The sequence below is a fragment of the Mugil cephalus genome, chromosome 23 (genome assembly GCF_022458985.1).
Source record: "Mugil cephalus isolate CIBA_MC_2020 chromosome 23, CIBA_Mcephalus_1.1, whole genome shotgun sequence".
NCBI classification, from domain to species: domain Eukaryota; kingdom Metazoa; phylum Chordata; class Actinopteri; order Mugiliformes; family Mugilidae; genus Mugil; species Mugil cephalus.
In genome coordinates this window covers 5,239,259-5,264,143 of record NC_061792.1, presented here as the reverse complement: position 1 = coordinate 5,264,143, position 24,885 = coordinate 5,239,259, and the positions used below count along the sequence as shown (strand labels likewise).

Below are 24,885 nucleotides of genomic sequence, written 5' to 3'. Positions count from 1 at the left end.
CGGTGAAGGGACAATATAAGGGTTTATTTCACTCGTGGTGAACTTCTGCAGCTTAAAAGCTCAGGTGTGGCTGGTTGAAGTAATTATGCATATGCACGACCGCTGCAAGGCCAGTGGAGATGCAGAGGGGTGTAACACCTTAAACAAACCTACAAAAAGGATTTAAACTTCTATTGTACAGACCATGTCAGAATCTCTTTATCTTAAATGTATTAGCATGTATATAATGTGGTGTTGAGTCTAAAGCCAGCAGTGTTATTCGCCTGTAAATTATCACATAACATAACATTTCTGTTGCATAATCCTGTCCTACTTCTGCTCTGCTCTTCAGGCTTCAATGGGGCAGCAGCATCTGCCCCCCAACCCATTCTCCTTTGTTGTCATTTGTTAACTTTGCAATACACAAACAGGAAATTTAAATGTTTCTTAGACGTGATGTGCGCCTACCAACTCCATGCTGCGTTCAAGTAACCACGCCTCCGCCTTACCCTCTTTGACTGTGTTGTCGCTGTGGCTGTTGGAGTGGTCGGGCATGTCTCGGAGCAGAGAGTGGTGCGAGTGCGAGTGCTTGGCGCTCAGGCTGTCGGCGTCTGCAGCTGTGTCCGTGCTGCCCCGCCGTGTGAACTTGCCTGGAAAGGGGTGCAACAGATGAACACGTTCAGAGAGATACAGATCCAAAAACACACAACGGAAAATGCAAGCTATTTTGGGATGCTCGTGAATGTATAACAGTCTGGTGAAATGGTCCGCTGGGTTCATGGAAATGAGGCTTTAAAAAGTCACTGACTCTGGATAATAATAAAAATGTCTTAGCGCCGTGAGTGCATTTTAATCACACTTCTCAGTGAGAGCTAACGCGGAATAGCAATGCTAATGAACTGACCTAATTCACTAGCCGGCAGCCAGACCCAGACAGAATCCTCTGACTCACCAAAGCTGAGGGGAGTGGAGGCAAGACTCCCAACTGGTGGAACGCAAACTGCTCTCATTATGAGCTCTGCTTACCCATGATGGTGGCCTGCCAGCCGCCGCGGTCCAGAGCGCGCCGGTCGTCTCCCAGGCCCGAGAAACTCCCAAAGGAGAAGGTGCTGCGGGTGGGCGAGACGTCCAGGTGGTCCTCGTGCAGCAGGAAAGGAACTCCCATGCGACGCTGCCGCTTCTTTCCCGTGTGATGGAATGGGATGGAGCCCTTTCTCTCCCGGTCTTCACGCCGGTTCTTAAACTGACACAAAAGCACGACTTGCATAATTCAGATCTTTTCCGCATTTGCATAAGTTCGTCAGCTGCTAACCTTCTTGAAGATGTTCATTCCCAGGTCAGAGGCCAGGTCGGGAACGGCCTGGCGACGCAGGTTCGTCAGAGACACTTTCGCGAAGGTCTCGCTGCTCAGAGATTTCCCCTCTTCGTTGCATTTCAGGCTCATGTCCTGCAAGACGCAGCACAGGGCAAAAGATGACCACGCGCTGGAAGTTAACACCGCAAACGCCTCCCCTCTCTCCTCGTTTTTGCCTTCACCTGCGTCTTGTGGGTGTTGACTAGCGAGGGCGTCGCGGCCACCATGGAGCTGCTGCGTGGGCGTGGCAGAGGCGCGACCAGGGGCTCCGGGGGGCGTTCGGGTCTCTCCTCCAGGATCTGCCTCAAGCGCTGCAGGTAGAACATCAAGGCCCAGTGCACGCCCTCCTCCGTCCAGTGCGGCTGCAGCAGGCAGCGCAGCACGGCCACGTCGAAGTAAGTGGCGTAGCGCGCCCGCTGGGCCAGAGACGCTGGCAGGCCGGCGGGGGCTGAAGTCCTGGGAGGGAGGTTGAAGGAGTGTAGTTTTACCATGATGGAAACATTTAAGAACCGTATAACACCTGGATAGAATGGCCCAAAGCTGGAGCAAACATGAGACTTTATATGCAGCTGAAATGGGAAATTAAGAAATGTCTGCACCAAAATTTTTGCTTGTTTTTTCTCTTTTGGATCAACAATATCTGTTTTATTAGCCTGTCACCGAGTCCCGCCACACTGCCTCATTAATAATGCATCAAAGGAGGATGGTAAACAAGGGCAGAGCCCCCCTTCAGCGTCATTGGGAGAGCAGCAGGGACAGAGGGAGCCTACGTGAGTCCACTATAAATAAGCTGGAATGAAGGTCAGCGGTTGGCTGAGCCGCCGAGCGAGCGGGCCGCTGCGAGCTGAGCCGCGCCGTATTGATGTCAGAGCGAGGGACTCGAAGGAAGGCGTTTAATCTTTGCCGTCGTAATAAATGGAGCAAGAGGAGACGGTCGATACCAACATGAATCACTCTGAGAGCGGACAGCGGAGGGAGGCTGGATCACGTTTCACCGTTTTGCCGGCACACACACACACACACACACACACACACACACAATACGGCCCTGACTACTGCTGTTGTCAGGTTGCCACGGAGACAAGGAGTGACGACAGCCGCCCTCCCCCGGCCATCCGGGGGCCAGGCGGCCCAGCCCCCGACTCCATGCGGTAGCGGGGCTGCAGCAGCTTGCAGTGGTTGCCGTGGAAACTGCCTCAGCATCAGCAGTGCTGTTGAGAGGCGCGGGTTGCGGCGCCACAGGATGAGTAAGCTGCATTAACCGCAGGAACCTGGTGTCGGGAAGACTTTGAGGATCAGATAGAAATGAATTAAAATCTGGACGCGAGGGTCAGTTTTTACATTGTTTTCCGGTTCCGTGCTGCAGAAACTCAACGTTTACGTTCAGCTTCCTTCCCTCGGCTGCAGGAGTTCCGACTGGTGACACACAAAGGAAGCAATTAATGCCTTTTGTTGAGTGTGCAGAGAAACAGTAGGGATAAATCCCTCGCTTCCTGCACCGACATGTGACCGCCGCTCAGAAAACCCTTTGGTGTTCGGGAGGATATAGCTTCACTCGGGTGGGGGTGGGTTGCGGGCTCATTTGAATGCTCATTCGGCTGCTGGCTGTCAGGAGGATCGCGGGAAGCGTCGGAATGATTTCTCTTGGCTGTCACGCCGAGTTGAGATGAGCGAGGGGTATTTATCTGCGTCGAGCTCGAAAACGACTCCCAACGAAATCAGAATCGATGCCTTAAATTTACCTTTTGCTGACACTCAAACTGAGGCCGAGCGACGCCAGATTTGCCGTGGGCAGGCCCGGTCACGCCAGGCCGTGCCGTGCCAGGCCAGGCCAGGCCAGGGACACTGCCAGCACTAGACGTGTAGCACATTACTTAAGCATAATTACCCTGGTTATGCGGGCAAATGTCAGATGGATCTGGTGATGCTCAAGCTAGACGAGGGTTGTGTGTGTGTGTGTGTGTGCGTGTGTGTGTGTGTGTGTGTGCTGACTGAGGAGACAGCACAGCTCAGAGCAACACATTACACAGGGGAAGGAGGAGCTATTCATATAGCTCTTCACGAGTGAGTGGAGCGCGCCGCGCCGCAGGGCTGAGTGTTTAGCCATCAACGCGAGGACGGCACCGGCTCCGTGTCAGCGCCGGTCCCTCGTAAATCGCTGCCGCTCGGCTGCACCCCTGAAATCCGATTCGTCCGTTTTTTGCATTTTCCCCCCCGCCAACTTACGAATCCGTTAAAGTGCTCGCTCTCACTTTTTCTTGGAGGGGCCTTTGACCGGCGCGGGCTGCTGGGAAGGGCCGCCTTTCTCCACCGAGTTGCCACGACGACAGCTCTGCTCCCCGGCCGAGGGGGAGGAGGAATCCGATTGGGCGGCCTCGCAGACCACCTGGAAACCCTGCGCGGCAGGAAGAGAGAGAAAGAGACGGACAGATACTGCAGATGGGTAGATTAACAGGCTTCCTGATAATTAAAGGCTGCGAGGTTGTGAGTGAGGCTTCCGCCCTGACCCGGGCTAAGCACCGCGCTCCCGAACGGCTGCTGCTAATGAAAATTAGCAAAAAAAAAAAACGCTCACCATGGGACCCGGGTTGCCAGATCCGCAGGGGCTGCACTGGTTGTTGACTGGGGAGTTCCTCTTTGCTGTTGAGGCGCAGCAGATTACACGTCTGAGTTACGAGCAAACAGATTAAGCCTTCGTTCAAAAAAAAGCGCTGCTTTTTCACCTGTCACGATGTTCCTGACGGGCTTGATGAGGGCCGTGAAGGCGGGGATGTCGGGCTGGCGGTGCTCCCACATCGGCTGCCATATCACCAGGCCGCTGGCCAATCGGAAGGTCAGATCTGACTCCTGGAAGATAGTCCATAAAGAAAGGAGCATTTAGCTTTGGACGCATTTGGTTGTTAGTTATATAGGGGAAAGTGCAGCTTTATTTCGGTGCAGGAGTTGCTTCCAAGCACAAAACAGCTGCATGACAGGATCACTTACAAGACACAGTAATTCATTGTACAATTGGGAAACATGGCGCAGTCCCAAGAGTACTGTAACACGACCCTTTATCTGTTAGTACACACAGATCAATAAGCAGAGGGTGACCCTGAGCGTAAGTGTACGGGCAAATATAGGAATATTCTAAGAGTGAAACTAAGAAACTCAGCTGAGGTTTCTTGAATCGATTACATTCTGCGTCACCTTTATCCGGTGAATGAGCGGCGCGAACAGGAACACGAACAGCTCCACCGTGGCCATGCTCTTGTGGAAGAGCTTGGTGCGCGCGTGCTCGTCCTCCTCCAGCAGCGAGCTGCCGTGCTGCGGCCCCGAGCCCCCGAGCGCCGAGCCGGACACGGACACGGAGCCGGGCGCCCCCGGCGACGAGCCCTGGTTCCCCACGGGCTGCAGGAAGGCGCTGCTGCTGCTGCTGCCCGCCGACCAGCCGTGGCCCAGGCTCGGCTCGTGGTTGCACTCCTGGGCGGCCTCCAGCAGCATCCAGTGCAGCGTGTGGAGGAGCTTGGTCTCGGCGACGCCCAGCTTGTCCTGGTGGCCTGTTCGGGGGGTCAAAGGTCGACGGGTTAATGCTCGGCGCTGGTTGGTGTGGTGATGAATGGGCAGCGTGAAGGCTGAGTGCGTTCTTTAGTTAAAACTAGATAGCTACTAAAAGCTACCACCTTGAACATGCAGAAAATGTCAGATCACTGCTCTCTACGCGTCCACTAGCTGAAAGAACATCCGTTTCGTGTTTTGTCGAATGAGGATAAGCTGGATAAGGCTGTCAACTCGATGCCCGGGGCGACAGGAAAAAAAAAGCGTGTCCCGCGTGTCCTCACCCAGCTTGTTCCTGTTCGACAGCAGGATGGACGTGCAGTGGAGCACGTGGGGCAGGGCTGCCTGGACCAGCTCCCAGCGGGAGATGCTCTGGATGGCCTCTGACAGGGCCGGCGACAGCCCGTGGAGCTTGTTCTCCACCAGCACCCGCTCAAAAGACTGGGGAGGCAGCCAGAGAGAGGGGAGAGGAGAGAAAAGAGAGACATCAGCCAGAAACTAAAGCCTCTTTCTTCGACACATGGCCCTCAAGCGAGGCGTCCCCTGCGGGAGACACACTGGCGGCTCTGTTTTCGGGGGCCCCAAAGGGACCTGGGCGTGATTATAAATATGAGTTTCCAAAAAGGTCTAGCTGCTGACTAATAGGAGGAAGCAAAAACTCATTTGCTAAATGGGAAAAATCACTTGCAGATGCATTAAGGCAAAAACAGATTACTGGTACTGGGAGGGGGAGCGATTATTTCCCCTCATCACGCATTAGGAAATGACTTACCACACAAGACGCCTCATACTGTTTCCCCAACTTGGGACGCAGGAACGCACTGAAAGACACAAAGCAAAGCGGCTATTCTTTCGACCTGCGTGTCCCACTTCTTGCGTTTTGACACGTGTGACACATCAGCCTCCCACCCTGGAGACGGTGAAATCAGAGGAAGTGGGTGACACCGCGTCTCACTCACTGTTGAGATCCGTTTTTGACGCCTCGTCTGGATCAAACCCGGATCAAACCCTCCCTGCGTCAGGCATTTCTCCTCCTCCTCCTCCTCCTCCTCCTCCTCCTCCTCCTCCTCCTCATCATCTCCAGCAGCGGCGCAAAACACCTGTTATCGTTTCCCCCACCAAACTAACCTGGTCTGCCTCCACAAGAAGGTCTGGATGGGGAACGGTATCCCCTTCCCGCACTCCGGCTCGTTCTCGTCCAGGCTCTTCCTCTTCACCATCTTTGCCCGGACCTGCCCGCCTGCCTTCCCGCCTGCTTGTGTGCGGCTGCCTTGCTGCTGCTGTTGCCGCCGCTGCTGGCTGTGCCCAGGTAACCAGCGAAGCTCACGACATGATCGGGTTCCTTCCTGCGTAAAATGGCTGCAAGTGTCGATCGGCGGCAACAGCGAGATAAGGGAGGGAGAGAGGGGAGGAGTGTGTGTTTGTGTGTGTGTAAGAGAGATGGAGAGAGAGAGAGAGAGAGGTAAGGGGAGTGATGGAGAAGAGAATGAGCTCTGATTTCAGCACCTCCCTCAGCGGACAGCGGCGCTCGATCAGCCTGCCGCTAATTTATCGGCGGCGGCGCTTAAAGACGCAGCTGCGGCCAGATGTTTTGTTTCCCTCCGCGATCTGCTGCACGGAAACAGGTTCCGACACGCAAGCTGCAAAAAAAAAACAAACAAGCCGAGGAAACATCCGAACGCTGCGTTCAAATCGCGGATAATCCATCTCTCCCCCCCTTCATGTGAACATCAACAGGTAGTTTAATAATCCGGCAATAAAGCCGCAATAAAGCAATGAAATGTTAAATTGCACTGTGCTGGAGCGGAAGTATATTGCTGCCACAGTGTGTTACTGATGCATTAAAACTGAATTTGGAATTACTTCATTAAAAACTGGTTAATTTTACCTAAAACAGTGCAGCTTGGCATTTAACCTAAAAATATTCTGTGCGTTGCCCCCCCCCCCCCCCCCCCCCCGGAAAGACAATAAAACGCACTCAAACGTGAAAAAAAAATCCCAAAACATCAATTTAAAAAAAAAAAAAAAAAAAAAGGTGAACTCACATAAGAAAGCCTAATTAGGCTAAGGATAGTAGCATAATTGCCTTAGTCTTTTTTTTTTTCATCAATGAAAATCAATGAAAAAAACAATGTGCTTGGTAAAACAAGTGTTTTTTTTTCTTCCGAAAACGTTCAAATATCAATTAGTCAATTATGCTAACGGGCTAAAGATATAGTCTGTATATATATATTAAATTAAATAAACCAAGGGAGCAGGAATTTGTAAAGCTTGAATTCATAAAGGTTGTCTGGAAAATTAATTATTAATCGTAAAAAGCTGAATATTAATTTAAAGAAAAGAATAGTTTAACGTTAATGGAGGGAGTCGCCGAATGCAGTGTAACTAATGCTAGCTACTTTCTGTCAATGGGCTAACTGCCGATATCTTCCAAGAAATGCTGATCTTTAAAAGATTGTGTCTGATAAAACCATTGACTCCATATAATTTAAAACCAGTGTTTAAAACCCCGAGTACCCAACTGCAAGCAAGATGGCCGACCTGATCTCCAAAGCGGAAATTAGGCCGCTCGATCCTTAAAAATGACTTAAAACATTTCTTTTAATCTTAAAGAGAGTTAAGGCAATTTAATCTATATTTCTCTTGTTTATTATTATTTATTATTCTTTCTGTTACTGCTAACTGACGCCCATTTGTTGTCAAACAATCTTTAATAATAATAAAAAGTTAATCGCGCCCGAGCCCGGAAATACGCCGGAAGTCACATGTTGTACATCTACACGTAATATGGCAGTTAGATATTTATCTTATCGGTATAATTGACTCAGTAGTCAATTAGAAGCCTACAGAAATCACAAAATTATCATTTTAACGTTTTATGGATTTAAATTTAATATCAACATTAAAAAATACGGGTTCATATATTACGTTTGTGTGGTGGTGGTTCACTGTCACACTCATTCACAATAGGACAGAATAATAACTAAAATTGAATAAACTGAGTCCTCAGATTAAATAAACCAAGGATTAATAAAATGAGCATTTACACAACCAAATTCATTGTGCATTTTCAGATTAGGCAGCAGCACATGCACCCACAGTCACAACAAATGACATACTTACCTTCACTTTAATATCACAGTATAGAAAAAAGGCCACTGTAAATTATTGGTAGTACTGGACATTATGCATTGATAATATAATCCTTCCTTTATCTCCTGGATCACAGATTACTGGAACTGTGCTGTCTGAGCCGCCTCTTTTTCTTAAGGAAGATCCCGTCTCTTGAGAACTGCAGCAGGATGCTGTATGTGGTGGCAAGTGTGTCATTTTGCGCTGCATTCTGGTGGTCGAGGAGGGAAAATTGTTGATTCCTGGTGCATTAATCTGCCTCTGCAGCAAATGTCATTCGAACACTGCACAGACAGAGCTCCACAGGCACATGGTTTGCTCAACGGCGGAGAAGAGCAGCTTAGCAGAATGACTTCAATCCGGTCGGTCTTATTTTCATCCATCAGGGAACTTCCGGGGCAAGTGGGGGCATCACGGGCGACGCGCTGGCCTCACACATTTGTTACTGCAACAGAACAGGCATTTCCTGGGTCTAGAAATGTGTTCATTATTATATTTAGCTATTAAATCAATGCATTAATTACAATCCCTATCCAAAATATTACACTATCATACTGGTAATAATAACTAGACTTGAATTTTCCTTTTATTGTAAACAAACGCCTTTAATCAAAACCGAGACAAACAGATAAATGGACAAACGACAATAGAAAAACAATCAATTCCCCTGGCCATCCTGATCTCATTGGGTGGGTAGGTGCATCTTGGCCTCTGCTTTTGAGCCAAGCCATCCCCTCTTCGTGTAGCCTGAAGCACTTTGATCAAGACTGAAAAATAGTAACATGATTCAATCATACCTTGTTAAGCTTTTCAAAGGAATACAATTGACCCACTAATTCCCTTCCATTCCCCAACCAAGTTACGCTGACTTTCTTACCTGCTGAGTTTGTGTGTGTATAGGGTAAAGGAAATGAGCACATATTTTACGTCGCAACACACCAAAAACGCAGATAAAATCGCCACAAGACTTTCCCAAATCCCTAATCGCCATTTCTAGCAGAGCCGCCCAGCAAAAGTGCGCCAAAGCGTATTTACGGCCCTCGTAGGAGCTAAGCTAACGTTAGCACGGAATACGAAAACATACTTCAAGAGACAGGACACTCTTAATTGTTCGATACATCGCATTTGTAAATAGCACGAATCACATCTTGGACACCATATCACACTCGTTGGATGATAATTGAAAGACTATTTTTCTTACCGGTCTCCCGCGCTCCCAAACAAGCTTTGGAGATCCGGTATGGAGATGAAGTATGGCGGCGCCCTTGTTGTCGGCCATCTTGCCTGCACCAAGCGGAAACCCGAAGTGCAAAAAACTGCAGTTCGTCAAGTGGCCGCTTGAGGCTCCAAAAGGGAGCAAATTCCCATAGACCTCCATGTTAAAAAGCCCAAGTTTACAACGTTGTTAAACATGTTTACATCCTGATACAAAGGCTGGTTTGGGGTCTCAATAGATCGTTTCACTATTCATGACAACTGTATGCGGAATTATTTTTTTTTCTAACTCATTTGTTTGTTTGTTTATTTCTTATTAAGGTTTAAAATTCTGCATAATTAAGGGCGTTCCCACTTTGAGTGACTGGCGGTAGCCTGAGCTAACAGGTAGCGGAGAGTTGTGTGGGTGGGTCTCAACATCAGACACGATCCCCCACGTCCAAATTTGGAATATCCGCGTGTGGGTGGAGTAAAGGTCATCCAAGGTCTCGTGATGTGCGGAGCGATGGTGAAATATCGATACGTCCGATACCAGATGTTTATGCTCCAAAACATCTGACTTCGATAGGGGGTCGCAAAATCTTTGATTGATTAGAGATTTATTTATTTTTTTTTAAATATTTTTTTTATTTTGCCACACAAATTTAAATTTCATAAAATACACATTAACAAAAATCCAACATTTTAGTATGTCAGTATTTAGCTATGTTTAAAGTTAAAACTGCCAAGAAAATAACTAAATGTAAAACGTGCAGGGGGCGGGGCCTAGTGTGTACAGATAGCTTCGATTTAAACAAACAAACTATATATATATATAGTGATATATATATGTAAGTCAGAAGACATTACCACCACCCTATTGTTGCACATGTTTGAAATATTCTTGTATTCTTTACAAAGCTATCATTTGAAATATACTAGTTAGTAGGCACATTAAAAATTGCACACAAGCAAATACAAGTATTGGTATCGGATCGGTATCACCGATACCACCCTGAATTTTACTCGGTATCGGATCAGAAAGGAAGACTCACTCCCGTTTTTTTGTGTGATTAAGGCTAAGCTCTGCTCTACATCCATGAGTTACAAGGAAATGTTGGCTTATACACTGTACTTTTTTCTACTCTCACGGTCTTAGATGGCTTCACAGACCAGTTGGCACAGCAGCCGTTATCTCACATTCTGTTCAAATAACTAAAACAAAATTTCTGATAAATATGAACACTTGAATATGCATCAGTATTACATTAGCTAAAATAACTGCAGCCAGCCACCAGAGGGAGCTCTACTTGCTTTAGCTTCGATTTTTGAGCTGTTCCTCCGGCCATCTTGGCACCAAACCAACACAACAACATACTGTTCAAATGTATTAATTCACTCAAAGGACTAAAGTGAAGCAGTTTTTATTTTCTTTATTTTTGTCGTCATCATCCTGTCGGAGCATTTGTCATCATTACATCTCAAACATCGGAAAGTGTGCACACATCTACGTCATGGTCTTTTAAATACACTTACACAGGCAAAGAAGGGTGGGAGAGAGGCGGGAGCATAGGAAGCACAGAAAAAACATCAGGGGACGAGAAGGAGGGGGAAGAGGAGTTTCACAGAAGTGAGCAGAGAATATGCTAGAACAGTTTTTTTTCTTTAAAAAAATTCTAACAGCTGCAAATCGTGGGTTTCTCCGATTCTTTATCTCTTTGTCGTTTATGATTTTGTCCCTTTTCAAAACAGCCAACACCGGCTCAATCACAGAAATGGGCCACGGGCTAGCTGCTCTTTCAAATGGAATGTTTTCATATAAAGCTTCACACTTAACACTTTTTTTTCCAAACAAACTTAAGGCCCTTTATTCATCCAAGTACATCGTACAACCCAGTTTGCAAAAGGAGAAAAGGTCACAAGGTTTTTTTTTTTTTTTGCATTGACCTTAAAGAATCTGCTCTAAAATGCACCCTGACCATTTACACTCACACTGAAAAGTTTAAGATAGCTTCAAATAGATCTAATTTATTTATCATTGATTTGCCATGCCAGCATAACAGCATTGTTGTAGCCTAATAAAACCACAGCGCTAACGTAAGAACCAAAACGAAAAAGGGCAGCCCATTGGTTTGCGGGATAACAAGAAAGAAAAGTCTATTGGAAAGCTAGCCTTTTTTAGCGCCTGACTTGACATAACTGCGGTGGTTATCGACATTTAAATGCTAATAAGCCAGAGCAGCCACAGGGAACGTACAAAACCGGAACGACTTCCACTACAGTGACATTTATAAAAAGAAAACAACACAATTTATCCAACAATTCAGCACATATCAGGAAATCATAGGATTGAAATCCAACGAACGAAGAAAATGTTTGACTTAAAACGTCATATTTTAGCGGACATGCTCATCAGCCATTCGTTACACAGATCAGTTACACGCCGTGTTTCTGTAAGTTAAGTCCATCAAACAATCTTTTAAGACTAGCATCTACTATCTAGTAGCTATACCTTGCATCCAGTACCATGTAAATTCTGAATGGACGTTATGCGTAAGTTCACCCTCAAACATGAACCTCGTGCAAGTGGAATGCGGTGATACTTTTCACACACACACAAATAAAAAAAGAAAACACTGTACAATCTTAAAACCACCATCTTAGACAAACACATCCACTCAAACCTTCAGCTGATTTAAAACGAAACCAAAAAGTCCATATTTGAGTGAACAGCGAACGAAAATTAAGAGCGACACGAGGTGGCCCGTTTAAGGGAGGGAATGAAGATTTTTGAAGAATTCAGTTTTTAAAATCCCACTGGAAGTGCTGGAAAGGTTGTTGACGGACGAGGCAGCCAATCAACGACAACTGTAGAACCTGTGGGAGTTGGAGTGAAGGGCCTGGCGGGGTGTGGAGGGGGCAACACTGCACGCTTATGAGTGATGGGACATGGAGTGATGTGGATTTTCGAGGGTATCTTTAGCAGAGGCAGCCGGCTCATAAGCCCTGCTTGGCCAGGGCAGCGGTGACATCCTGGGCCAGCGTGGAGAGCTGGGGTGACTCCAGGAGGTTCATGCTGCCGGCAGAAGACATCCGAGGAGAGGTGCCTCCCGTCTCAATGCCAGGGGAGTGGGTGACAATGATTTCGGCGCCATGGTCCACCCGAGCTTTGGCTGTTTCCCGGAAGGACAGCTTGTGGCTCTCGATCTGGTGAATTGGGAAAGACAGTTCAGGTCCGGAACTGGCAGTGACATTTGAGATTAAAGGACATCTGCGTGCTTCCCTTCTTACCATAATGTTCCCTCCTCCAGGAGTGTGGGTGGCGTTGTCCAGGGAGCCGACCTTAGCTTGGGCCTTATCTTTAAAGTCCAGCTTCACATTCTCAATACGGATGTTACCTCCCCCTGGGAACAACACAGCGAACAGGAGAAGAAGAAATGCATCAAACACGTGAGGAATCAGTTGCCTGCAGGTAAGCTCTTTTTCTAGGCAATGCTCGGGGCCAAGAATCCAGAAGGACACCGTGCTCCGAAAGGACCAGTATTGAGTTGTTATGTCTTTTATATAGTTTCATATTCAAACCTGATTTTCAGTCTTTCATTTTGACCGCTGTATGAAACTATCGAATGACTGAGCTAAAATTGAGAAAATCTATATTTGTTTTATTGACCACTCTATTTATATCTTGGGCCAAATGTTTACCGTAGGGAAACGCTGTCTGAAACATTCTACATGCGGTTAATGGGGTAAAAGACCAAACTCTGTCTACTATCCCTGGAGCTGCGACATTTTTAAGTTCTGCTTGTTTCACTTTTGATTGAAAGTCACACGGCTGCATGGAGGCAACATTGAAGGGGGTGACTCCAGGACACTGGAACTCAATGTTAAGCCTACTTGAGGTGTCCTGGGCCGAACGTAATGCAACATCAGTGAATGGAGGTGCCCACTTGAAAACCCCAATGATGTGCTGTATACTGCCTACTGCTGTTGGCTAGGCTAGTTAGCTGGTGTCTTCTTCTTGGTTGCTAGTTGGCTAGTTGGTAGCTGACTGCTAGCCTGCTGGTCGTTTTTTCAGTCGGACTGGGCTTCTAAATGTGTTTTGCCACAGATCTTGGCACAAGGGATTGTAACATCTTATTCTGTGTAATAATGAATAGTCGAAAAAGTTTCAAGTGGAAGATATAAAAGAGACTAGAACATGTCCTGTTCAATCTATAGCCAACCAATCCATAGTATTTGTGTAAATACTCTCACTGCCAGAAGGGGGAGACAAAGGTAATGTAGCTTTAACTTTGAAATAGGGAAGTCACAATATCAGATTTTCACTTCATGAAAGTGTCACAGTAACGATATTATCACAAAATGTAAATAATAATGACAAAATCCAGGAAATTATTTTTAATACCACGATTATCATCAGTACCGTGACAGCCTGACTTTGAAATACACTCATCATATCTTATGAAACAAAAACATTTAATTTATACATCTATTGTTGGGTATAAAGGGTGAGTGTTGGCAAGGACTCCATGATACGATACATATCACGATACTTGAGTCACGATACGATACATTATTGCGATATTATGATATTGCAATTTTCTACATAGTTCGCTGACAACTTTTATATGCAGCTTAAAATATACGTTGTACATATCTTGAGAAGATGTTTCACTGCTCATCCAAGTATCAGTTCTAAGGGACTGGTGGAAATATGGTTTCAATAAGAAACTCTGTGGGCTATGGAAAAGAGTATTTGGGCCACCCATTAGAAAAAAAAATTTGAGGAGGTAAGATTTAAAAGTCAAAATTTCGAGAAACAAAGTCAAAATTTTTTCAGAAAAAAGTCAAAATGCATTGTCATATTACAACTCGGCTTCTTTTAAGGCATCGACACCCTCGTCACATCTGAGTATACAGTCAGGTTAATAAGAGCGTATGTAATTCTCTTAACTTCCTTAAAGTCAAAAGAAACAGCTTTGGTGGTACAGTACCTGGTCTGTGGCGAATGTTGGACATGGAGCCACATTTGGCGGTGACGTGGCTCAAGTCGATCTTCTTCGTCTGGATCTGGACCTGCGGGCAGTAGCAGCGACACCACGATGTGCAAATTAGCCAGTGTTTTACGAGAAAAGGGGGCGGGGGCGGAAAACGAAACGCTACAAAGTCACAGACGACACCAGGTAAGCCACGTGACGACACAACATGAATCTACGATAGTGGATCAACCCGCGGGAGAGCCGCAGAGAGGCTGATGTCAGGTCCCTGGGGAGGGGTTAACACCAAAGCAGGCGCAGACATCACACAAACACAGCGCAGGCACTAACGTGGAGCTACAGGGAGCAGATGCTTCAATTAAACTTTATTGTCCATGGGTGATGTGAATTAGTGTAAGTACAAACACCGTTAAAAAGATAGGCTGACAACCCTGCATGCTGTAGAGGTTGTAAATGACTACGCAGTTTACACACTACGTAGAGGCACTGTATGTCGTACCCTGCGCAAATAAATAAAATGTATTTCTGATGCAAATGTTAGTGGGAAATTAACAGCTGGTGACGATGAAACACCCCACAGCTACACTTCACAGGCATGCCTAGATGTAGTGTATTATGAGAAGGGCAGAACGCGGAGAAAGGTTGATTTTTTTTCTTTTCCGCGGAGTCACTCACGTTTCCCCCTCCTGCCGTGTGCTGGAGTTTGTCCAGGGAGCCACATTTAGCTTGTACGTGGCTAAAGTCCAGCTTAACACTTGGAATCATGACCTGGGAATGACAAGTTTACTTCTTTAACTGAGGGCTTCTGAAACAGGAAGGGGCTTTAAAAAAAAGGCCAATCTCCTCTCTCCATAAACAACCAACATAATCTTGTTAAAGTGTCCCAATTTGACATCCATGACCTATCCAGCTGTCAGCACTCACTTTAACACGGCAGCACTCGAATTTGAGCTGATCTATGGAAAAGGAAACAAGCTGAAGCCTCCAACTGATGGGGTTTACGCAGTGATCTTGAACCTGAGGTATTTTTGAAACAGTTTAAATCCCAAGTGCGGCGTCCATGTTTGTGCTTAAATGACTTCTCCACTGCCAAAGAAGCAGTGACGGCGCAACACACTTTGGAGATAAACCCCGACTGAAAGAAGCCAGCGGCAAGACAAACGGACGGGATTCACAGATGGACACGTAAAAGCAGCACGAGAGAGAGAGAGAGAGGGCTACAGCTGAAAGGAGAAAGGTTGAAGACAAAAAAAAAGAAGAGAAGGAGAAGAGAAAAAGGCGTACATACATTGCCTCCTTTGGGCGTGTGCTTCAGATTATCCTTGGAGCCGCACTTTGACTGAACATGACTGAAGTCCAGCTTCTCGCTTAAAATTTGAACCTAAAATACAGCCGAATAACCAAAGAAAATAAATAAAATGAAAACACTATATGTGCCTTATATAGTTAAATCAAGTGTGCGTTCACATGCATTTACATTTAACAGTGTGGCGGATGCAGTTCCTCTACATTTCCACTACAAAGTCGCCTTTGTTATTAATGCTGGCCAATAGGGGTCGCCAGAGCGGCAACAAAGACCACTAAGCCAATGGAAACAGATGGTGGGATTTCAACCCACGGGAATAAAACCTTCTGAGGTTTTATTTTAAAAATACGCTTACGTTTTTTTGTTTGTTTGTTTGTTTTACGTATGTGTAGCTCTGGAGGCAGAAACATTTTCATTGGCCAAGTTAAATAAAAATAATGTTTTTTTGTTTTTTACCTGGTTTGGGGTCGTTCGCCTCCATTAAGCAAATCCATGTCTGTCCAGACTCATATAACGTTATTAACGAACATATTAACGATATTCTGAGTGTAATTTTTTATTTTTTTATTTTTAGATCACAGTAGTCTTGTCTTTGACTAAAATGAAAATTGTTAACAAATTTTAAGAAATACCTAAGACAGTCAGTTCGCAAGAGTGGAAAAGCATAATGCCTAAACGGTATAAAAACACCAACAATGACAATGTTTCTGCCCTGTGCACCGTTTCATGTTGTTTGTCAAATAAAAATAATACATTAAAAAAAAAAAAAAAAAAGGCCATTGCTCTACCAAGATTTGGAGTGAGCACAAACAGAAGGTAGAAGAAATGAGAGAGAGGGGTTGAGGGAAAACACAAGACTCAGGAGAGCCAGCCTTGATCTACGGTCTACACTCAACTGACCTGGATTCTTTTGACAGCTCTTCGTACTTCCTGTACACCTTAACAAATTGACACGCAGTGTTCCTATTATCAGTCCAAGTGTTAATTTTTATTCTTTTTTTTTGCAGTTCTTTGTGTCTCCTGTACTGCTGCTGCAGCTTCAAGGTCACCCAATGACAAAGCACATGAACTGAACCCAACCTATTAAACTACGCAACGTTCAATGTATTAGAGATCAGATGAAACAATAATTAAATCAACAGCAGACAATATATATTGTCAGCTATTTTGATATTAAATTATTAATACTTGTTTACCCCCAGCTTCCCACAGTTGTGAATATTTGCATGAGCTCTTTTTCTTGTGGACTTAATGGATAAAATTAATATTGACGGATCTAATGTCAAATGTAACATACGTGACAGATATTAGTAGCTTTATTTAAATATAAGTGGCTAACCTCGCAGAGAATGTACTGTATTTACTATTTCAAAACGACAAAATAAAAGCTGCTACCAATGATTATTTTCATCCAAACACTAAAAAAATATGTTATATTATATGTCATTTTAATACTATATTAGTATATTATACTGTTTGGTTTTATTTAATCTGTTTTTTTGGTCTGACAGGTTTTACATGGTGTGATACGGAGCTCCAGTACATCACAGGCCGTGCGTCACCCAGCTTCATTAAAAATTTCTGCCCCTATGTCACATTTCTCCTCAAAGAAGAACGAGCGACCGTCCTTCTCCTCCTCCTCCTCCTCCTCCTCCTCCTACTCCATGCATCACCGGGGTTAATGTAAAGTCTCCACCCTGCAATCCTTCGCTACCATTAACTTGGCCATGTGATTAAAAATTCACACGCTATTAGCCGTTCACACATCTGTTCCTCCCCTTAAGGGAATTTCATCTCTCAGTTTAAAAAATAGTTTTTTAACTAAAAGAGGAAGTGCAGTGAGGTGATATATTTTAATTCCGTGTCCTTGGCGCATCTTCTCAATAAGTAATGCCCAGAGCCGGAGGGAAAACCCTGCACTACGGTGACGAAAGCAGCTCCCGGGGGGGAAAAGAATCTGCACTGCTGCTCTGAGGATGACTTATTATTTTTAGAAAACATGAACACATTGAACTCGAGCTCCTTGAATGAGGAGACATTTGAAAAAAGGTGGAGGGAAGTGAGGGGAAGAGGGTGGAGCAGGCCAACGGCCGTTCACCCAGACTGACGGAGATGACAGACGACAGGGAGAGAGGGCAGAGGGACAGGGGAAAGTCAGAGAAGGCAGACACGCAGTGACGGCAGAAGCAGAGGTTCAGAGGAAAGCCAGACTGTGAGTGGGGGTGATCATGTTATTTGAGCATCACAGAGAGGAAGAAGGAAAGGAGGAAAAAGCCGAGAGAGAAGCGGCTCTTTTTTTAGGTGATGCTCTGCAATGGACTTGAACAAATCCCTTATTATAAAAGACAAATAAATACATGTAGAAATGACATTATTAGACATTACATTCAATAATATTAACGGTCATATAAAGGCTTTTTCAGTTCTCAATTCATTTTTTATTTTATTGTATTTTACTGCCCCCATGTGGCGAAAGTTGGAACATGCTCCAAATTTTAAAGGGCTTGTAATGTAAATTTAATTTAAATATTTTTGTTCCAGGACTGTGTGCCGTTACCTGTCCTCCCTTTGGCTGGTGTTTGAGATTAGAGGTGGACCCAATCTTGGACTTTACATTCTTCAGGTCAGGCAGGGGCTGATTGAGAACCTTCAGCTGCCGCTGGGCGGACGACGGGGACTTGGGTGGGGTCCGGATCACCGCCACCTTCTTCTCCTGGAGGACGCTGAAGGACTTGGGCGTGTGGCTGCCCGGGGTTCGCGAGCCCGGGGTGCGGCAGGAGTAGCTGGGGGGCGTCCCCGGCGTGACGGCGGTGGAGCCCGGGGTGGAGGCACCACTACGGACCGATCGGGAACGCGCAGAGTCTGTACCTTACGGGGAAGAGAGACATTGTTGGATTGCAATAATGTGAAGGAGAAGGAAGGGCGACGTGAAATGAAGGAGATGAAGAAAATGAAGAAAAGCCTTCCTGGAAGGTAATAGGTAGTCACAAAGCAAACAACTCAGATCAAACATGTTTGATGAGAAAAGCACACAGGCAGCTGCTGGCAGTCTGTTGCTAGGTTACCTGGACAGGACCAATAAGATTTGGACAATGTGCTGCATTAGAACGAAAAGTGTAGTCATGCACCTGTTCCTCTCAAAAGATAACTGCAGGTCTGACAAAACCAATTTAAACACATTTTAAAAGGTAAACGAATGAATGCTTCATGGATGGATGATGCCGACTTCTACACAAAACATATATCAAGAAAAACCCAAATAAAAAGACTGAGAAGAAGATGTCCCGTGCGGGGAAGGAGGGTGCGCTGGGTCTAACCAGGAGCTACCAGGTAATCTACCTGCCATGCTACCAGCTCTTCCAGACCTGCTGTCCGCTCTGTACTCGGTTCGGATCGCTTTCAGAAGGGAAAAAAGGACAAAGGAGGACAAAAAGGGAATAACAGCAAGGAGGTGAAGGGTTTTGGGAGTTAAAATATAGCATTGAGCGAGGAGAATTGAAAAAGTGAAAACAAGCTGAAGGTCAAGCATCGTGTTCGTGTGTGCGTTCTTACAGGTCGGCCTGGAGGGGGTGCTGTTGTCTTCCTGTTCAGCAGCGGGGATGTGGCGAGTCAGAGACTTGGCCGGCCTGGGGAGGGATGACCTCTTCTCAGGGCTGCGGTACGCCCTCTCCTGGATAAACACAAACGCCGCAGAGTCGGTACGCACGCTCAGACACATGTACACTACCTTCCTAACCCCCCGGTTTTCCTACCACTTTTACCTTCTCTGCCCATTTGCTGAGCAGAGGAGACCCGCGGGAGCATGCAGAGGCGGCGCGGGCCTCGCAGAGCTCCGCCTCCACGAGGGGGCTCCGTTTAAGGCTACAGGCAGAGCCGGGCCGGGGGGGGTGGTGATCGGACCCCCGACGCTGCACTGCCATCTTTAACAGAACAGCCCTTGTGGGGCTCTGCACCGATGGCATGAAGGGGGAAGAGGCATGCAGGAAAAGATGGAAGGAAAGAGGTGACAAACATATGGAGAAATGAAAAAGTGAGAATGGATGAGGCAGTAATGGAACTGCAGTTGGGAAAGTAATACCTGGATGGCTTGGTAAATGATTAATAGAATATAATTTTACAATTTTGAATTTTGAACAATGCAAAAGGGAAAAGACAATAGAAATGAAATGTTGAGGTTTTTTGTGTGAAATCACTTGGGAAAGCATTTCCTTTTGCCATTGTTCTTTTGTTCAATCATTAAAATGTACAAAAGCTCTTTAGTTTAATTTCTATACTCACAGGTTTTCTCTGTCGAGACTGAGGACAGAGGCAGGCATGCGAGACAAAATGATCAAGCAGAGACAGAAATAACACAAAGACATGCAAAAGAAAAAAGAAAATGCAAAAAGCAGCGATGACGCAACACAAAGACACTTATTTCCTCTCCTGAATGGTTCTCCGATATTCAAAGTTACCCATGTGATAAATACAATGCAAAAAGGTGTGTGTGTGTGTGTGTGTGTGTGTGTGTGTGTGTGTGTTTGTGTGTGTTGAAATATGACAGTACTTACAGTGGTTCTCTCCCTGGACTGGTGGGCCACGCTGAGAGGCTGATGGTGTTCTATACCTATGCAGCAAAAAGAGCAATGATCAGATCAAACCAGCAGGAGGAGACATTTTGCACATACAATAAAAAGAAAAAGAAATGTCTGAATTCATCATGAGGAGCAAACAGTGCTTTGTGCATTGACTTTAAACAGCAGAGACACGTTAAGGAGACAGGTATCGGCGACAACGCCCACATCATGGTAGTTTAGTCGTTCTCACTTCACATTCTCAGACTTTCTTCACACCGTTGGCCCGAACACACAACTCTCAGCGTGAAGCCATTTCCAGCGAGTGGCTCAAGGAAAGGAATGAAATCAGAGCAGCTACTTCTACCAAAGGACACATCACCAGTCGAACAACAGCATCACCGAGCAGAAAATAAACATGGAAAATGAAGCCAAGCAGGAGCCAAACACTCCGCTTTAGACAGATGAGAAAAAAAGAAAGACACGGCAGGTGAGCTCATAAAACAAAAGACAGGATGCGATTATTTTTAAATGGATCAGCACATGATGTTTGCCAGCTACACTGCGCCTGCTTGATTCCCCAATGAGCCATCAATAGAGAGAGAGAGCAAAGTGATATTATATAATATTCAGTACCTGTTACTCTATGTTTAACGCTACAAACCAGAATGTACATTGTCCTAACTTTGGCTTTCCAGCATTTTTTTTGTTTTGTTTGTTTTAAATTCAGTTAGACTCTCTCTCTATCCACGGCACTGATTCCTGGTGAAGTGGTCACCTGTGGCCTTGCGTCTAGCAGAGCCGTGAAGCGGAGCAGGCCTAGGGTGTCTGGCCGCCACTTTGGCTACGCTCTTTCGAGATGGAGAGCGACTTTGGAGGGCTGACACCTTATTCTGATCAGCCCTCCTCATGCCTACTAGCAGAGAGGAAAAACAGGATTATACCAACACACAAACCTCTGTTAAATGTCTGCTTAACATCAACGTTTATGTGTCACAATGTCATTGATTTTGTATGAAAAGAGTTACATTGATAAAATATTTAGTTTCTGGCTAAACAATACTTCTGGAATACAGAAATGGAACCTTTTTTCTTTTTCATCTCCTCTCTCGGCAGATGGTGGCTGGGTACTTTGCGGAACACTTTACAATCAGTGGTGCTAGGGTGGCCCCTCCCTCTGCCAGGGGCCCGTCTAGCGGGTCTGTCCACCACCACCACCGGTGTACTGGTAGAACTCTGGGTCAGAGGAAGCGCTTCGATTTGCTCTGTCATGATACTTTTGTCATCATCTGCAGTGGGGAAGCATCAGAAGAGGACTAATTCTCCAAAAAGCCTTGCTAGCTAGGAGCTAGCTTAGTACAACAGAAACAATGACTAGTAACAAGACACCGGGTGCTAGCTAGATTTTGATATTCAAAACTCAGTTATATATACATCATAGGTCGTAAACAATTATTTTACAAGTGATTTGTTTATAAATTGTACAAGCTGTGGGTACCTTGTGAATCCATCCAGCCACTGTCTGTATCTAGGACTGACGTGTCCATGGTGGTTTCATCGTTAGTCACCTGACCGGTCTGGATGAGCACATCAGAGGTCTCTTCAACTTCATCCTCCTCCCCCATCTTCTCCTTCCCTACATAGTCTTCCTCCAACATTTTCTTCTCCTCCTCTCCACCAACACTGATGTCCTCCTCTTCCTTCTCCCTCTCTGGGCATTTATTTACTCCTTCCTCTTCCTTTTCTTCCACCTTATCTATCGCTAGGTCCTCTTCTGTTTTAACCACTCCTGGGTCTTCATCTCTGCCTGCTCCCTCTATTTGCTGTGGCAGGTCATGGTCAGAACACGGAGATAAGTGTGAACTGTCTGTCGCAGGTTCCCCGTCGTCACTGTTTTGGGCACTGTGACTCCAATCTTCTGCTCCAGACTTGGGGTCATCATCCAGCAGCTGATCATCCACCATCAGCCTTACTTGCTCTTTCTTCTGCTCTTCCTTCTTACCTTCTTCAATTTGACATTCTTTTGCTTGATCACTCCCGGGACACGGAGGCTCTTCAGCTTCTTCCATTATCTCTTGAGGCTCTTCCGCAATCTCAATATCATCCTCATCCTCTGCTTCCTCATCTACATGTGCCTGAGGTATAATGATAATTGGAGAAGATATTTGTGGCTTTGGTGCTGGAGGTACTTCTTGTAACTGCATTTGGGCACGTTTCTCATAGAAGGGCTTTTCAGTGCTAGAATCCTGAGAGACATTTGGTGTCTCTTGCTTTTCTAATCCTTCTAATTTTGCAGGGGTCCCCTGCCCATTTTCAACCTTCTTGTCTTCTTCTTCTGTGCTTTCTTCTAAAGGCTGAGATAATTCTGGAGGCGTGTCTCTGCTTGGCATTTCTGATTTATCACTTGTTTCTTTAAATACTTCCTGCTCAGATTTCAACCTTCCCTTGTCAATCAGTTTATTATCAACCTTCTCAGAGTCCAGAACATCTGAGACAACTTCCCTTGCAAGCTCTTCACTGACTTGGGTTTCTAAGGGTTTATCAACTGGGGACTTTGGGGTTGTCGGAGTAGGGGGTGGCTTGTTTCCGGTTTCTACTGGAGTGAAAGTAAAAGAACTGTCTGGTGGGATGGGAGAAGCTTCTCTTGAGGGATCTCTTTCAACATCTACCTCAGGGATTGCTTGGATCTTAATGTCTCCAGGCAGGCCAGTCTCCAAACGGAATTCAGTCAGTCGGTCTTTCGGCGTAGTCATTGGGATTCTAAGGCGATCTGGTTTCAGTCCACTTGTCACAGCTTTTTCAAGAATCAGAGAGGTTTTGACTGGCGAATCCTTCTTTTCCAGCGATGCTTTTTGAGAGATATCAAGCGCTGTTTCTTTATGATCATGTTGTTGCATGCCTTTTTGAACACCTTTAACTCCCAAGACTCCAAGATCCTCCTCTACTTCACCCTCCATGGGAGGGAAACGCTGATGTGGAGAATCTCCGGGACTTGGTACATCCGCAGGCGAAGGCATGGGCCCTGCGTACTCACTGAAGACGCAGTAGCCAAGTTCCTCCAACTGGCTTTCTTTTGCCACCACTCTTGGGGTGTGGTCTGCCAAGGAAAGCTTGGCCAAAGAGCTCCCCACTAAAGTTGATACATTGGCGGGGACTGACTTTCTTCTCATGTGGTCGATTTCTCTTCTCTCAAAGGATGGGCGAGGCAGGGCACCAGCCAGGTCCAACATCTCAGAGAGACTTCCAGATTGTTCGAAACCAGATGTGTGTTTATCAGAAACTGCGGGCGCTTCAGCCATAGTGGGGAAATCATTAGGTGATGCAGTTTGAGTTGGGGTAACAGACACAGCTGGGGGAAGGTCCACAGACAAAGCTGTAGGGTAAACCTCTGATTCATCAACACTTCCACTGATCGGACTCAACCTTTCTGAGAAGGTTCTTGATTTTTCTCCCTTTTCTGGTTGCCCCGCTGCAGCAGTGTTCAAGGAGAGAGTTTTTTCAGATTCTTCCTTAAGCTCTTGCTCCACTTCGCCTAATTTTGTCTCTGCTGTTGTGCTGAGTTCATAGTAGCTCTGGGTTTGTGGGGACTGCTGTTCTTCGCTTTTTGATGCTGATGATGTCTCAAAATATGTTTTTGATTGTGGCTCATGCTCTACAAAAATATCTGATGTGGCTTTCAACTCTACACCAAGTTCAGGACTTGCCTCCATGGTTTCTGTGACATGCTGAATGCTAGCCACTGATGTTTCTTGCAATGTAACGTCACCACCGCTACCTTGACCTTCCTTAGTTGTTGCCTCGACCGTTCCAGTTTTTTCCTGGTTTTCTTTTGATAACTCATCTGTAAGTAAAGGTTCTTTTGCTTTAGACTCCACAGGCATTTCTCTCACTTCAGGCTCTTCCACTAAATCCTTTCTGCCTTGATTATCTTGTGCATTTGAGGAGGTGTCGGAGGGTTCTTTCTCTTTCACAGAAGGAAGCGGAGGTTGATTTGAATCAAGTTCTTCTCCTTCAGGTTTTTCTCTTTCAGCAACCACCTGTTTCTGAGGTTCATCTTCTTTCACACTGGACTCACAAGATGCCTTGCCGATAGTCTCCTCGGGCTGGGCTGCGTGTTTGAAGGATACTGTACAACTCTGGGCTGAGTCAAATGAGCTAAAAGCTTTGCTTGCAGCATCCACAAAAGCGAGCCAATACAGTCAAGCCGAGGCCTTCTGCACATAGATACAGTAGCTCTTCATCAAGCAAAACACACAGCACAGTGTATTTTGTGCCAGGCCACAACAGCACAGGGGGAGTCACAGCACCCAAGATAGCGTGCAGAACTGGAATGAAGGAATGAGTTGCATGATTTTAGATGAGAAAAAAATAATGGTACACCAGTATATTGAATTCCTATTGTAAGGCTTGACAATAATGGTCATACTAATTACAAAAATGATACATTTTACATGGTGTCCTTATAGCTTCTACTGCAAGCATGGGCATGCTGTGAATATAAATTAACCTTTGTAGGATGCTTAAGCTATTTTCAACTTCTGATGATTCATGTTCAGTGAGAGTGAAATTTAATGCCCAGTATGTTCTTAGTAACAATAGGAAAACATAATTATCCTTTGCCTTGGGATGAAATGAAAACAATAATGAAAATTGAAGCAGATGATATTCAACAGACTAAAAATACATTCAGAACTGATTTGTGAAGCACCCATACGGGTGGGCGTACTCAGAAAACAGCTTCGTCAAACACACAAAAATATTCCAGCAAAACCCACGTAAAGAAAATACAGACAACCAAATCCAGCAACATCTACATCTACGACGCTCGACAGT

The 24,885-nt window shown here is 45.6% G+C and overlaps 2 protein-coding genes and 1 long non-coding RNA gene across 30 annotated transcripts in view; all 3 read right to left on the bottom strand.

Moving 5' to 3' along the window:
- LOC125000950 (protein unc-80 homolog) overlaps positions 1-6,584 on the bottom strand; it is a 39,184-nt gene extending 32,600 nt beyond the window's left edge. For 17 of the 20 annotated variants that reach the window (XM_047576728.1, XM_047576730.1, XM_047576731.1 and 14 more), the window contains exons 1-11: positions 5,999-6,583; positions 5,643-5,691; positions 5,155-5,311; positions 4,523-4,872; positions 4,057-4,180; positions 3,909-3,973; positions 3,586-3,728; positions 1,516-1,789; positions 1,292-1,426; positions 1,006-1,222; positions 489-629 (exon numbers count right to left, since the gene is read on the bottom strand). In XM_047576728.1, coding sequence (XP_047432684.1) covers positions 489-629; positions 1,006-1,222; positions 1,292-1,426; positions 1,516-1,789; positions 3,586-3,728; positions 3,909-3,973; positions 4,057-4,180; positions 4,523-4,872; positions 5,155-5,311; positions 5,643-5,691; positions 5,999-6,090 — 1,747 coding nt within the window. In that variant the 5' untranslated portion in view covers positions 6,091-6,583. Of the gene's footprint in view, positions 1-488; positions 630-1,005; positions 1,223-1,291; positions 1,427-1,515; positions 1,790-3,585; positions 3,729-3,908; positions 3,974-4,056; positions 4,181-4,522; positions 4,873-5,154; positions 5,312-5,642; positions 5,692-5,998 lie in introns of all 20 variants that reach the window. The other 3 variants (XM_047576737.1, XM_047576739.1, XM_047576734.1) reach the window with 1 other exon arrangement.
- Positions 6,585-8,586: 2,002 nt separating this feature from the next.
- Positions 8,587-9,162, bottom strand: LOC125001191. Its single transcript, XR_007111533.1, has 2 exons — positions 8,880-9,162; positions 8,587-8,769 (listed from the first exon to the last, which is right to left on the bottom strand). It is a non-coding gene; the product is annotated as an uncharacterized LOC125001191 (long non-coding RNA).
- Positions 9,163-10,614: 1,452 nt separating this feature from the next.
- Positions 10,615-24,885, bottom strand: part of LOC125000849 (microtubule-associated protein tau-like) — a 51,763-nt gene continuing 37,492 nt past the window's right edge. For 2 of the 9 annotated variants that reach the window (XM_047576548.1, XM_047576547.1), the window contains exons 6-17: positions 21,551-24,160; positions 21,138-21,341; positions 20,831-20,968; positions 20,050-20,105; positions 19,052-19,169; positions 18,839-18,895; positions 18,057-18,367; positions 15,482-15,574; positions 14,869-14,961; positions 14,191-14,272; positions 12,488-12,600; positions 10,615-12,403 (exon numbers count right to left, since the gene is read on the bottom strand). In XM_047576548.1, the coding sequence (XP_047432504.1) occupies positions 12,194-12,403; positions 12,488-12,600; positions 14,191-14,272; positions 14,869-14,961; positions 15,482-15,574; positions 18,057-18,367; positions 18,839-18,895; positions 19,052-19,169; positions 20,050-20,105; positions 20,831-20,968; positions 21,138-21,341; positions 21,551-24,160 (4,085 nt within the window). In that variant the 3' untranslated portion in view covers positions 10,615-12,193. The remainder of the gene's footprint in view (positions 12,404-12,487; positions 12,601-14,190; positions 14,273-14,868; positions 14,962-15,481; positions 15,575-18,056; positions 18,368-18,838; positions 18,896-19,051; positions 19,170-20,049; positions 20,106-20,830; positions 20,969-21,137; positions 21,342-21,550; positions 24,161-24,885) is intronic. The other 7 variants (XM_047576550.1, XM_047576549.1, XM_047576551.1 and 4 more) reach the window with 7 other exon arrangements.